This window comes from Alexandromys fortis, unplaced genomic scaffold (assembly GCF_014885135.2).
Source record: "Alexandromys fortis isolate MF-2015 unplaced genomic scaffold, M_Fortis_MF-2015_v1.1 scaffold_10, whole genome shotgun sequence".
Lineage (NCBI taxonomy): Eukaryota > Metazoa > Chordata > Mammalia > Rodentia > Cricetidae > Alexandromys > Alexandromys fortis.
Window position 1 is genome coordinate 8,248,031 of NW_026067895.1, and position 15,284 is coordinate 8,263,314.

Consider the following 15,284-nt stretch of genomic DNA (forward strand, 5'->3'; position numbering starts at 1 on the left):
TTTTTCTACTATGTGATTCTACCTGCAATTCATTATGTGGCTTGTGCTCCAGGCCTCAAACTTGTAATCCTCTCTCACATCAACCTCATAGGTCCTGGTATTATAGGTATATACCACACACAACTTTTACAAACATGTTAAAAAATATTTGCTAATTAGATATTACAGCACAAGTGTCTCAATTCTATGGAAGATACTAAGACAGGTAAGTGGAGAACTGTCTCAAGAATATTAAATCTTTCTTTATTACATATGAATGAGCAAAATGCAAAGCAAAGAACCAGTTTTCACTAACAAAGACACAGTAGAAAGTGCTGTCTAGTAGATTTCACAGGAGAGCTAGATGAAAGACAAAGTATCACACAGGATGCTTTACTATGAAGCATGCTATTTTTGACCAGGGCTCTGGTCTGGGGATATAGCTCAGTAGGAAAGTACTTGTCTACTATGTAATGGGCCCTAGATGCAATTTCTAAAACTGCCTTAAAAAAAGAGAGAGATAGTATGGTTAAAAAAGTAAATAAAAGGTTTGTTATCTAAACATTGGCCAATACTATTCTCTAGAAAACATCAGCAAATGTAGAAAAATGGGAATACAGACAGACAACAATCTTTGTGAGATATGATCATCCAAGTACACACTCTACAATCATCTGGTGGCTGTCATTTCACACTTTTTTATATTCAATTACTCTACTGGAAGAAGTGCAAATGAATGAAGATGTAAGCTGATATTCACTCCAAGTAGAATGGACAAAAATAACTGCTATGGATGAGCCAGACATGATTTGGTTCTCAAGTTTTTCCAGGGTGTATTCATTAGAAATATCTTTCCATTTGAGAACCAAAAGCCCTCATCTTGTGTCAACAGCTCATGTAATTCTTTGAAATCTCACAAACAGTCATTTTGGTTACTAGCCAGTTAGTGCCAGTGTAGCAGTGGATAATTTCCACTTTTTCCAGGTATAATGCATATCCTCAAGTAAAATTTATACAACGCATTGGTTCTTCAGCTTCCTGTTTCTTAGAATCCTGTTCCTTTCTTTCTGGTATTCAGTGAAAACTAAACTTCTAAGAGAATTTTACAGTTATATCTTCACAAAGGAATAAGATACAGACTGGCAGGTATAGCAGACTTACCATTCTTGATATCATCTGGTTGATGCAGTCTCCTGTTTCATATTTTTTAAACAAAAAATTTCTACATAACCTATTCAACCCACTTTATAATTCATTAACATGTTATAAACGCATTCATTTATTATTAGATCTAACCTGTAGCATTATGTTTATATGTATGCAGGTGTGCAGGTTCACCTACATGCGTATAAGTAGAGGTCAGAGGACAATCAACCTCAAACTCACCTGGCCTGGTGCTCACTAAGCAGATTAGACTGGCTTATGGAGAGCCCCAGTGATCCATCTACCTCCACCTCCCTAATGCTAAGATTATAAGCACACCACCACGGTTGGGTTTTTGACATGGATTCTTGGGGATCAAATTCAGGTTTTTGCAAGCACTTTATCAAATGATCTATCCCCAGACCTTACAACAGTATTTTAATGGTTGAACTGAATTCTACTGTGAAAATAAAAGGTAATTTATCTCACCTACCAGTATCTTTAAGAATTTTCTTCATTATGCACATTACTTCTGTTAATATAAGGTATAGTTGTTGATGAGACTAGTATCTATAAATCTTATGCTAATTTCTCCTGCTCTAGACTGAAGTCATTAGAAATAAATCACAGGAACAGAACAAGCTATATGACTGACATTTTCAATGTATATATTCTTAACATGCGATGCAGGTTAATTTTCAGGTAGACTTGACGAGTTAGGTAAGTGCACATACATACAGATACGAATGGAAACAGAAGCAAGAAGAGTGAAAAGTCACTACATGAAGGTTGAAAAGTAGAATACATCTTTTTATTTTAAATACTCAGATGTAGTTAAATATGTAAATATACTCCAACAAGTGATGTATGCTGGTTATGAGTTATACAGTTAAGACAATCAGATGACAAATCTGATTAAGTTCTGAACTATTACTGAGGTTGTTATTTTTAAAAAAAAGTGTAAATAACTATATGCATATAACTTATAGCAAGGATTTTTACAGTCCTTATCAATAGATTAAAACAATGAAAATACACTAAATATAAATTATCTTACTAATTTTGGAAAAATATTCTCTTTGCTGTTCTTTCTGCTTGGTTTAGGAGGACAGGATTTTACTATGTAACCCAGGTTAGAAAGGAACTATGTAGCTGAGGCTAGCATCAAACTCTAAATCCTCCTGCCGCAGCCGCTTGAGAACTGAGACTATAGGCACATGCAACTGTGAAGAAAAGAATGTGTTATGGAAATAAATTTTACTAATATCAGATATAATGAGAATTAAATCTATGCTATCTTAATAGAGTATGGTTAGAGAAAATAGGGCTTGTCATGAATTCTGCAAAGATAAATTACAATTTTTCAAAGAAAAAATGCCCAGGAAAAATTATTCTTTGGTTATTTTTGGGGGGTTCTAATCTTATTTATCTATATCTAGTATATCACCATTAAGGAATGTGTTTTCTTTCTTACTCTTACATCCCTTTATAAAGTCAAACTAATTACTTGATAGTTTGATGGAAATTTAGTGACCAAACTTCACTAAATTATTTGCTATAATTTTTCTATTCCTGATGATCCATAGTAATTATATCAATTATTTGCTTCATTCACAAAATCCTCAGAATGCTTTTTATACAAGATAACTTTCTTGCTTATCTGTCAATCATCCCTTATCAACATTTTTATAGCAGTTTTCTTCCTCTTAAACAGTTTTGAATCTAATAATCTAAACATTAGTCAAACAAGCTTACTATATGCACAACTGTAGGTTAGAAAATCCCATTTCCTATCTTTTTATGGGGTGTGTGTATGCCTTTGTGTGCACATACATGCAGATGCCAGAGGTTGATATAGGGTGTTTCCCTCAATTTTGTTCCAAATTATTTGGTTTGGAGAGTCTCTCACTGAATGTGGAGCTGCAAATCTGGCTAGACTGGCTGGCCTGAGACCCTATTATCTGTTTCCTCAGTGCTGGGATTATAGGCATGCCATCGCCAACATCCACCTTTACATATAGTTTTTGGGGATATTTTTTTCCCCTTTATATACGGTTTATGGGGATCAAATCAAGGTCTTCGTGGCCAGTACTTTACAGACTGAACTTTTTCTCCAGCCCCCTCAGTTTTAAACCTCTTTCTTGAAAAAAATTCATAGGCTTATATACTATTATGGTTAAAGGGCACTTTAAAAAACGTATGTATGGATTCAACCGTGCAATGCTTACAAGTCCAATGATGAAAAACCAGGGTCTTAGCTAGGTGGTGGAAACCTTTAATCCTAGCAGTTAGGAGAGAGGCAGAGGCAGGTGGATCTCATGAGTTCAAGGCTAGCCTGGGCTACAGAGTAAGTTCCAGGGACAGCCAAGGTTACACAGAGAAGCCTTGTCTCAAAAAACACAAAAACAAACAAGCAAACAAAAACTCAGGGTCATAATAAAAATAAGACTTCTTATATCAACAAAAACCTACAATTTCCTAATAGTAAAACTGACTGATATTACAAAAAGGAATAAAATTTCTTACCGTGAGCATTATGGGCTCACAGACTCTTTGCTTAAACCTATCTCTGTTACTTCTGAGCCACAAGACAGCATCGTATGTGTCCCGGTACCGCTGTCTCAGTTTATCTTCCTTTTGATTCATTAGATTGTCAAAACGTATGATATGATCACCCACACCTAAAATTGGAAGGAAAAGTATCATTTCTCTGAAAACATTAGTACATCAACCTGTAAACAATACAGAATAGCTTAAATCTAGGTTATAAATACCACCCATGACAGATCTTTCAAAATCACTTAATGCTTAAGATAAAAAATGACCCTGAAGCTACTGAAAAGCAAAGCACTTGGGGGGGAGGTAAGCTTTTCTAGAAGAAATAGTAGATTTGAGATTTTTTTTTTATTCTGAGAGAAAAAAATGGATATTCAGTTCCACCTTTAATATATAGCTGAATATATAATAAAATCAAGAAAGGGGAATGCTAAATGTAAAATGTCTCAGGTAGTTCAAGAACAATGAAATTAATTTTCAGTATCTCTTCTTAGAAAGTTACCTAAACTCATAAGAAAATAAAGAGAGGAGGACGGCTGGGGAAAGATGACAAAATTCAGGAATCAATTTACTTAGTGCAGGAGTGGTATGAGACAAATCCCAGATGAGTGAGGATCTTGGATGAGGCCTTGGAAACAACCTGGTTAGATGAAAGCAGGACAGCAAGATGCAGAATTAAAAAAAAAAATGGATTTTTCTCTTTCCAAATTTAAGAAAATGCTGGGCTGGTGAGATGATCAGTGGATCAAAGTGTTCATTATGTAAGCCTGATGACCTCAGCTTGATTCACAGATCATATGGTGGTAAGAAAATAAAACCAACTCCGAAGACTGTCCTCTGACCTCCATGTGTGCCTAGGGGCAACTGCATGCCCAGATATACAAATAATAAAAACTTGTTCTTAATTTAAAGATAAGCTACAACAAATGGTGTTTCTAAAAAAAGAAAATTAAAATTCTTAAAAAGTATTATCAATGAAAGTCAATTCAATTATAATGTACCTGGCTGTAAATAAGTTTAGAAGTCAAACTGTTAAGAAAGCATATACAGCCAGGTGACGGTGGTGCTTTTAATCAGGCAGAGGCAGAAGGATCTCTGTGAATTCAAGGGCATCCTGGTCTGTAAGAAAAAGCTAGTTCCAGAACAGGCACGAAAGCTACACAGAGAAACCCTGTCTTGAAAAAAAAAAAAAAAATCAAAAAACAAAAAGAAAGTACATGCAATTATAGTCCCCAATAAAGCTTTACTTTTCAAACAGAAATCATGTATAGGAGAGACCTGAATATGAAAAGTAAGAATGGGAGTACTACATTAGTACCTGAGCATACAAAACATACACAAGAACTGACAAAATTCACAGTAAAAATGTTAGCATTACTAATAAAGTAATTTTGGAATTACAATACAAAGGAGGTATATGTAACCCCAGCACTCGGGAGGCAGAGACAGGTGGATGATCTCTGTGAGTTTGAGCCCATCCTGGTCTACAAGAGCAAGTTCCAGGACAATCAGGACTACACAAAGAAACTCTGTCTCGACAAACAAAAAAAGAGAGAGATAACACATTGAGTAAAATCTAGACTCAAGAGAAAACAGAAAACTAAGGTATATAAAGTTAGTTAAGCAACACCGAAATATGATGTGATAATAAAAGCAGGATTGTCACAACGAACTGCTAACACTGGGACTTAAGGTAGCAAGGGAAGTGTCACTCTTTCAACTATATGTACCTAGCATTCAGACAGACAGATTAAATGACCAAAGATCTCAAGTTTTATCTAAGAATCAGTATGAGGGGGTGAGAATAAGAGAAATAAGCAAGGCTCCATTTTATAAACCATTTTTTGCCCCCAAGAAACTTACTCCGTTTCTGCTTCTCTAGCATCTCCTTTTCCCTTTGCTTGTCAATGATCTCTCCTTCACACAATCCCTTTTCCTCCTGAACTCGCCTCAGATCATTTGTGATGGCATCAATCTGAGGCTGAAGGTTCTCGCAGTTCTCTACAGTCCTGAGTTCATTCTGCAAGTCCTCTATCATCTTGCGCGTGTTGCTTATTCTCTTCTGCCGGTCATGTTCTTCATTCTGTTTGACTGTTAAGGCCTGCTGAAGTTCCTTAATCTAACAAAACAAAAGTAGGCTAGTGTCCAAGATTGTTTTCTTCTGGTTTATTAGCTTTGTACAGTGATATAGCTTTAAACTGTCTAGGGAATGATGTGGTGCTCACTGGAAGAGCTGACCTGTCTAGCTTACAGAAGACCTACGGTTGGGTCATCTCACACACACACACACACACACACGCACGCACGCACGCACGCACGCCTCTCATTAAGAGGTATACTAGTAGGTAAGTGTATCAAAAGTACTTAAGAGCAACTTAACATATAATTAATGCTCATTAAAATACTTGTCTAAAAACACATAAAACCAGATGCCCAAATATTTACAGAAATATATGCCACACATATGACCAAAATTAAAAAGAAATGATACTAATTGTAAGTTCTTACTTTTAATATCAAAGAATATTCTTTCAACGAAATTCTGTTCTGCTAACAATTCAAGTTAACACTGAAATTTTAAACATCTTTATATTTAAAAATTTTTACTTATAATCAGTATAAATTTTTTAAAATCATATGTATTGACTGCTACTTATTGTCAAAGAATTTAATTAAAATAATAGTATTCTAAAAATATAATTTTCTTTAAAGACATTTACAAATGGGGGACTGGAAGATGGCTAGTGATTAAGAGCTCCTTAAAGGTCCTGGTCTTGATTCCCAGTACCCACATGGCAGCTCACAATTACCACTAACTCCAGTTTCAGGGGATCCAGTGCCCTCCTGTAGCTTTAGGAACACATGTATGCAAAAACATACAAGGAGGCAAAATACCCATATACATACATACACCTAACAACCAAAATCCAAAAAAAAAACCCAGATATACACAAATATAAGCTTCTACATTTAACTTACTTTTATAACTAGAATGTTGTGTTAAAAATAGATAAAAGCTAGCACATTGTATAATCTGTCAATTTAGCACATTGCATAATGTCTTAACTAGTTTTATTTCTAAGTCACATTTCTTTCTTTCTTTCTTTCTTTCTTTCTTTCTTTCTTTCTTTCTTTTCTTTCCTCCATCATGAGCAATAATAAATTAATTATAAAGAATATGGAATATCTCACTAAGGATAATGTTTTCTATTTCCATTCATTTGCATGCAAAATTCAAGATGTCATTGTTTTTTTACCGCTGAGTAGTACTCTAATGTGTAGATGTGTCACACTTTCTTTATCCATTCTTCCATTGAAGGGCATCTAGGTTGTTTCCAGGTTCTGGCTATTACAAATAATGCTGCTATGAACATAGTTGAACAAATGCTTTTGTAGTATGATTGGGCATCTCGTGGGTATATTCCCAAAAGTGGTATTGCTGGATCTTGAGGTAGATTGACTCCTAATTTTCTGAGAAACCGCCAAACTGATTTCCAAAGTGGCTGCACAAGTTTGCAATCCCACCAGCAATGGATGAGTGTTCCCCTTATTCCACAACCTCTCCAGCAAAGGCTATCATTGGTGTTTTTGATTTTAGCCATTCTGACAGGTGGAAGATGGTATCTCAAAGTTGTTTTAATTTGCATTTCCCTGATAGCTAAGGAAGTTGAACATGTCCTTAAGTATCTTTTGGCCATTTGAAATTCTTCTGTTGAAAATTCTCTGTTCAGTTCAGTACCCCATTTTGGGATGGCAAGAGGCTTGGCTCTAGAGGGGTTCCCAGGTGTCCATGAGGATGTCCCCAGCTAGGTCCCTGGGCAGTGGAGGAGAGGGTGCCTGAATTGGCCTTGTCCCATAAATTTGGGCAATAGGAAAAAGACTTTGCCCAAGCCAGGCGTGACCCATCTGTCCTGTTGCAGAAGCACAGGGGTTGTTAAAATTTAATAAGAGAGAGTGGATTGTAGGCCCATATTTCTATATGGTGTGGCAGCCAGGCTCTGAAGCCATGGGTCCCACCTAAGGTGGTCACATAGACCTTCAGACAGGCTGTCACTGCCCCAACAATAGCCAGGATGTGCTGCTCCTTCTCTTTTGTTAAAAATGTACTTCGCCTGGGGAGAGGTGTTTGCCAAAGCTGATGACTAAGTTGCAGGTATTTCCCTGTCCTGTGTCCCCCGGAAAGAGAATATTAATGAGATATCTACCTTGGTTGACTGGGGGGGTTAAAAAGATGTTTTGTACAATAAACGAGGGTAGATCTTCAGGATGGAGAGAAGCCTGAGATGCCCTTCCGTGATGATGATGTAAGCTGTGTCTGGTTATTTCTCACGCTTCCGTACCAGTCGAGTGAGGGAAAATAGTTTTCTATGTCGCGGCCCAGGGCCCTGACAGTCAGACTGATGACTATCTTGAATATCACCATAGAACCTTTGTCCAGAGACAGATGGAGATAGAGACAGAGACCCAGATCGGAGCACTGGACTGAGCTCCCAAGGTCCAGCTGAAGAGCAAGCAGAAGGAGGGACAATATGAGCAAGGAAGTCAGGACTGCAAGGGGTTGGTTCACCCACTGAGACAGTGTGCCCGATCTAATGGGAGCTCACCAAAGCCAGCTGGACTGGGACTGAAGGAGCATGGGATCAAACTGGACTCTCTGAATGTGGCCGACAATCGGGGCTGACTGAGAAGCCAATGATAATGGCACTGGGATTTGTTTCTACTGCATGTACTGGCTTTTTGGGATCCTAGTCTATTTGGATGCACACCTTAAGTCTGGATGGAGCGGGGAAAGCCTTGGACTTCCCACAGGACAGGGTACCCTGTCCTCTCTTAGGACTGGAGGGGGAGAGGGGAACAGGACGGAAATCGGAGGAGGGGAGAAGGTGGAAATTTTGAATGGTATTATTTATAAAGCAATAAAAAAGAATATGGAAAATGTAGACAGAACAAATAAAAATAATTTATAATGGGATATCTTTAAGATTTTATACTTCTTGAACGCCTACTTGTATCTTATTTATAAACACTTGTATTAAATGACATCACTCAAGCTTTACTGACATTTTCACTATGCTCCCCACATATTCTTGTAAAAAAAAAATTAGCCTCAGTATCATGTCTTGTCATATTGAAGCACCACACTTTATTCCTTATAGTTAGGATTTCTTTCTGAAGTTCAAATTTAGTGCTATCAAGAAAATAAAGCAAACATATGCCAAATCCTGTCTTCTATATCAAACAAAGAGAAATAAAAGAAAATAACAGAATGTTTATGTATATGCACACATTGAAAATTAAAGAAATAGACAAGAAATCACAATATTCAGCCATGAAACTCACAAAATCCAAACCATTCAGGAGAATAAGTGAGCATGTCAGAGTATAAGAACAAGAATTCATTCACTAAACGCATAAAAACATCCAAGCCCACAAAAGAAACTGAACATATATAAATGTTGAACACTTGGTACAATGATATATTTTATAATAATAATAAAAGAAAAACAATCCAGTAGATTGGGCAGAAGGTTTGCCAAAAGAAAGCCTTTAAAATTGGACCTTAAAAAACAGAAACACACCTCAATGACTCCTTATTTTTTGGCTATGCTTTCTCAACTATAACACATTTGCTACCTTCATCCAGCAGACTATCAATACCACCAACAATCACATCAGTCCCACCACGACTGGTACTGATGTTGAACATGAGCACATAGCAAGTTTAAATCTCACATCTCCAGGTTTTAATACTACTGTAGTGTTGCTTAATCTCTTTGAATGTACTTTCTTATTCTAGCTGAAACCTGGGTATTTCTGGAAGATACTTCTCTGCTGACATCTCTCAAGTAAGCCTTTATTGGCCATAAATCTTTACTTTAGGTTTAGAACCAAAGTCAGAGGTTCCCTCATGGCAATTACCTCCTTTCTCCTTTCATTGCGCTCTATTTCAGTTTCTTTTAATACCATTGGATCATCATTGTAGCAAATTAACTACTTCCCTCAAAGTTCTCCCTCACTACTTACAGACTGATGACTCTGGCACCTGATTCACTGTCTTCTTTAATCCACCGTTATGCCTGTGGGTCATGTGACTTCAACCTAAACACAGAAAGTCAATCTTTTTGGTCTCTGTGTTTTTTTTAACCTCTTTAACTTCAATGACAGTTTCCTTATATTGTAGACAATGTAATTCACTAAAAGCCACACAGCTTCTGAAAACTGTATTTCTGCAAAGCTATTCTATGATAATTACTTCCTTCTCTCCACTATATTCTGCCTGGTATTCCTAGTTTACCTATTCTTTAAATCCAAAGGATCCTGAAATCTATTGACCCATTTACTACCATCTCAATCCATCATCTCCTTTATTTCTTTAGCCACCTGGATTCCATAACGTGCCATTCAATCATTTCCTTGTTACGACCCACTGATCCTCAACTCATGTTATACTGAAAAGAAAATAAGCTTAATGCTAACTAACTACATGTTTCTGCTATATCTAAGCAACTGAAATAATGTAAAGCATCCTGGAAAACTGGTTTACAGTCACAAAAATGGCAGTCAAAACTACCTGACACACTCTCATTCCTATGTAAATTCCTCATTTCCTCCATTCTTTGGTCTTACTGCTGCCTTCCACTATTAAGTCAGCTCATGTCCTTGCCCCATACTCCATTAGAATAGTTTAAAATCATATCTTACTTTAAACTCATCACATCTGCAGTTTTTATCTTCCACAAAGTAAGGACAGTCCCTATAAATACCTAACTCTATCCCCTCCAAGACTACTTCAAACAAGTTTTTCAAATGATTTATAATGAAAGACCTTTGGAAATAATCTCAAACCACTGTAAACCGAGTTTTATCCACTATCATTACAATAAATTACCAACGGAGGTCTTAGAAAACACATAATCTAAGGTAAATGCACTTTTAGGAATATCCCAAGAGCAACAAAAGCATGAGGACATACAAAAAGGCAGACAAGTAGCTGGGAGATGGCTTGGAGGGTGAATCACTTGCTATTAAGTGTGAGGACTTGAGTTTAGATCCTGTACGGGATGTTTTTTTGTCAACTTCTACATAGCTAGAGCTATCAGGAAAAAGGAACCTCAGCTGAGAAAATGCTTCCACCAGACAGACTATTGGCAAGTCTGTAGTGTACTTATTTTCCAATCTCTCCATATCTCTTCAATATAGTGCTTGAAGTTCTTGCAATAGCAATAAGACAGCATAAGGAAATCAAAGGGATTCGAATTGGAAAGGAGAAGTTAAACTTTCATTATTTGCAGATGATATGATAGTGTACATAAGTGACCCCAAAAACTCCACCAAAGAACTCCTACAGCTGATAGACACCTTTAGTAACATGGCAGGATACAAGATCAACTCCAAGAAATCAGTTGCTCTCCTATACACAAAGGATAAGGAAGCAGAGAGGGAAATCAGAGAAGCATCACCTTTCATGATAGCCACAAATAGCATAAAATATCTTGGGGGTAACTCTAACCAAGGAAGTGAAAGATCTATTTGACAAGAACTTTAAGTCTTTGAAGAAAGAATTTGAAGAGGATATCAGAAAATGGAAGGATCTCCCTTGCTCTTGGATTGGGAGGATCAACATAGAAAATATGGCACCTTCTACCAAAGGCAATCTATAGATTCAATGCAATCCCCATCAAGGTCCCATCAAAATTCTTCACAGATCTTGAGAGGACAATAATCAACTTTATATGGAAAAACAAAAAACCCAGGATAGCCAAAACACTCCTATACAATAAAGGAACTTCTTGAGGCATCACCATCCCTGACTTCAAACTCTATTACAGAGCTACAGTATTGAAAACAGCTTGGTATTGGCATAAAAACAGAGAAGTCGACCAATGGAATCGAATAGAAGACCCGGATTTTAACCCATAAACCTATGAACACCTGATTTTCGATAAAGGAGCTAAAAGTATACAATAAAAGAAAGCATCTTCAACAAATGGTGCTCGCATAACTGGATGTCAGCCTGTAGAAGAATGAAAATAGATCCATATCTATCACTATGTACAAAACTCAAGTCCAAATGGATTAAAGACCTCAATATCAATCTGAACACACTGAACCTGATAGAAGAGAAAGTGGGAAGTACTCTACAACATACGGGCACAGGAAATCGCTTCCTATGTATAACCCCAGCAGCATAGACATTAAGGGTAACATTGAATAAATGGGACCTCCTGAGACTGAGAAGCTTCTGTAAAGCAAAGGACACTGTCACTAAGACAAAAAGGCAACCTACTGACTGGGAGAAGATCTTCACCAACCCCGCAACAGACAAAGATCTGATCTCCAAAATATATAAAGAACTCAAGAAACTAGACTTTAAAATGCTAATTAACCCAATTAAAAAATGGAGCACTGAACTAAACAGAGAATTCTCAACAGAAGAAGTTCAAATGGCCAAAAGACACTTAAGGTCATGTTCAACCTCCTTAGCGATCAGGGAAATGCAAATCAAAACAACTTTGAGATACCAACTTACACCTGTCAGAATGGCTAAAATCAAAAACACCAATGATAGCCTTTGCTGGAGAGGTTGTGGAATAAGGGGAACATTCATCCATCGCTGGTGGGAATGCAAAATTGTGCAACCACTTTGGAAATCAGTGTGGCAGTTTCTCAGGAAATTCGGGATCAACCTACCCCAGGACCCAGCAATACCCAAGAGATGCCCTATCATATTACAAAAGCTTTTGTTCAACTATGTTCATAGCATCATTATTTGTAATAGCTGGAACCGGGAAACAACCTAGATGCCCTTCAATGGAAGAATGGATGAAGAAAGTGTGGAATATATACATAGAGTACTACTCAGCGGTAAAAAACAATGACATCTTGAATTTTGCATGCAAATGGATGGAAATAGAAAACACTATCCTGAGTGAGGTAACCCAGACCCAAAAAGATGAACATGGAATGTACTCACCCATAATTGGTTTCTAGCCATAAATAAAAGACATTGAGCCTATAATTCGTGATCTTAGAGAAGCTAAATAAGAAGGTGAACCCAAAGAAAAACATATAGTTATCCTCCTGGATATTGCAAATAGACAAGATTGCCGGGCAAAAATTGGGAACTTGGGGGTGGGGTGGGATGGGGGTAAAGGGAAACGGGGAGAGAAAAATGAGAAGGGGAGGATGGGGAGAGCTTGGGGGAATGGGATGGTTGGGATAAAAGAAGGGTGGATATGGGAGTAGGGAAGTATATATCTTAATTAAGGGAGCCATTTTAGGGTTGGCAAGAGACTTGACTCTAGAGGGGTTCCCAGGTGTCCAGGGAGATGTCCCCAGCTAGTTCCTTGGGCAGCTGAGGAGAGGGAACCTGAAATGGCCCTATCCTATAGCCATACTGATGAATATCTAGCATATCACCATAGAACCTTCATCTGGTGATGAGTGGAGATAGAGACAGAGACCCACAATGGAGCACTGGACTGAGCTCCCAAGGCCCAAATGAGGAACAGAAGGAGGGAGAACATGAGCAAGGAAGTCAGGATCGCAAGGGGTGCACCCACCCACTGAGACAGTAGGGCTGATCTAATGGGAGCTCACCAAGGCCAGCTCGACTGGAACTGAAAAAGCATGGAATCAAACCAGACTCTCTGAATGTGGCTCACAATGAGGGCTGACTGAGAAGCCAAGGACAATGGCACTGGGTTTTGATCCTACTACATGTACTGGCTTTGAGGGAGCCTAGTTTGTGTAGATGCTCACCTTCCTGGACCTGGATGGAGGGGGGGGGAGGCCCTTGGACTTCCCACAGGGCAGGGAACCCTGACTGCTCTTTGGACTGGAGAGGGAGGGAGAAGGGAGTGGGGGAAGGGGGAAGGAAATGGGAGGTGGTAGAAATTTTTAATAAAAAAAAAATCAAACAAGTTCATAATACATAAGCACATATAGGGAATTAACACTTTATAAAGTACAATTAACTTCATCAGAAAAATGTTTTTCTTTATTTGACTATTTCTGTTTTCATAAATAATTAATTTTTCATTTGAACCAAAGTATTACATTTAGAATTATTTTTTCAATACTTCTGATACTGGAATGTATATTTATTAAATCTCAAAATCTCAAATGTTTCATTGCATTTGATAATTATTTTACATACTTTTTAAATATTTTCAAGCTTGTTTAAAGTGTATACAATAAACAAAATAATTAAAAAAAATGGAGAACACACTAAACTGAATTTATACAGTAAACTGAATGAAAATAAAAATAGAGCATATCAAAATGCAGGAGGCCGGCGAGATGGCTCAGAGGTTAAGAGCATTGCCTGCTCTTCCAAAGGTCCTGAGTTCAATTCCCAGCAACCACATAGTGGCTCACAACCATCTGTAATGGGGTCTGGTGCCCTCTTCTAGCCTGCAGGCATATACACAAACAGAATATTGCATACATAATAAATAAATAAATAAATAAATAAATAAATAAATAAATAAATAATTTTTTTTAAAAAAAATACGTAAGGCAGAGCTTAAGCAGTGATGAAAGGAGAATGTGCATCAGCAAGAGTGTTCACAATGTCTCAGATCAGTAAATTACACCTTGAAGAAAAGCAAAATAAAACCACAGCAAGCAGCAGAAGAAAAATAAGATAACAATAAATAGAAAGAAAAAATAAAACAGGAAAGAAAAAAAGCAATAAAACTAAATGAAGGGGGGGACATTAACAAACTTCTAGTAAGACATTATAGAACCGAGAGGAAAATTGGAAGAAACACAACTTGCCCATGAAATAACACATGGATCTAACTAAAGTCTCTAGATATGTACTGAAGGATACAAGGACACCCATAAATTTGACAATTTGAATAAAGCAAACCGATTTGCTTTCTAAACACAAATTACCAAAACTTATAACAGAGGTTATTTGAACAATCTAAAAGCCATGTTTAGGAATTGAATCCATAACTTTAAATACTTCTAAAATAAATTTCTAGGGAGCCTGAATGATGGCTCAGCAGGTAATGGTGCCCACCACCAAGCATGATAACCTGAGTTCATTTGATCCCCAGAATCCATACAGTGGAAGAAAAGAACCGAGTCAACAAATTGTCCTTTGACTTCTACAAGCAGGATGTGTACTACATAGTGTTCACAGCCTACTCCAACATAAATACATTAATATTAAAAAAAAGAAAAAAAAAAAACCTCTAGGACCAAATAGTTTCACTTCAGAATTATGGAAAATGTTTAAAGAAGAATCAATACTTGTCTCATACACATCCTGTTCACAAAGTCACTCACTCCCCTGTTCACTTTAGGAAATGAATTAGAGACATAGTGAAAAAAGAACACTACAAAAGAACACTATCCCCTATAAACAGAGTAAAACATCTGTTAGCAAAATGTTAGCAATGCCATTCATGTATGAAAAAGAGATGCACATTCGTATACCTCAATCAAGTGGGGTTCATGTTAGGGAAATAAGGTTAGTTTACTATTAAAAAACCATCAAATGTAAATCCATCATATCAATAGTGTAAAGAAGAAAACAATACAAACTTATCAACAGACAAAGGATATTTGACAAAAATTTAACTTCATTCAAA

The 15,284-nt window shown here is 37.1% G+C and overlaps 1 protein-coding gene across 4 annotated transcripts in view; it reads right to left on the reverse strand.

The window, feature by feature from the left end:
- Smc5 (structural maintenance of chromosomes 5) overlaps nt 1-15,284 on the reverse strand; it is a 71,943-nt gene that overhangs the window by 33,529 nt on the left and 23,130 nt on the right. For all 4 annotated transcript variants that reach the window (XR_007594732.1, XM_050158786.1, XM_050158779.1 and 1 more), the window contains 2 exons: nt 5,542-5,797; nt 3,649-3,803 (listed from right to left, as the gene is read on the reverse strand). Coding sequence is in view for 3 of the 4 variants with exons in the window: in XM_050158786.1 (XP_050014743.1) it covers nt 3,649-3,803; nt 5,542-5,797 (411 nt within the window). In the remaining variant the exon portion in view is untranslated. The remainder of the gene's footprint in view (nt 1-3,648; nt 3,804-5,541; nt 5,798-15,284) is intronic.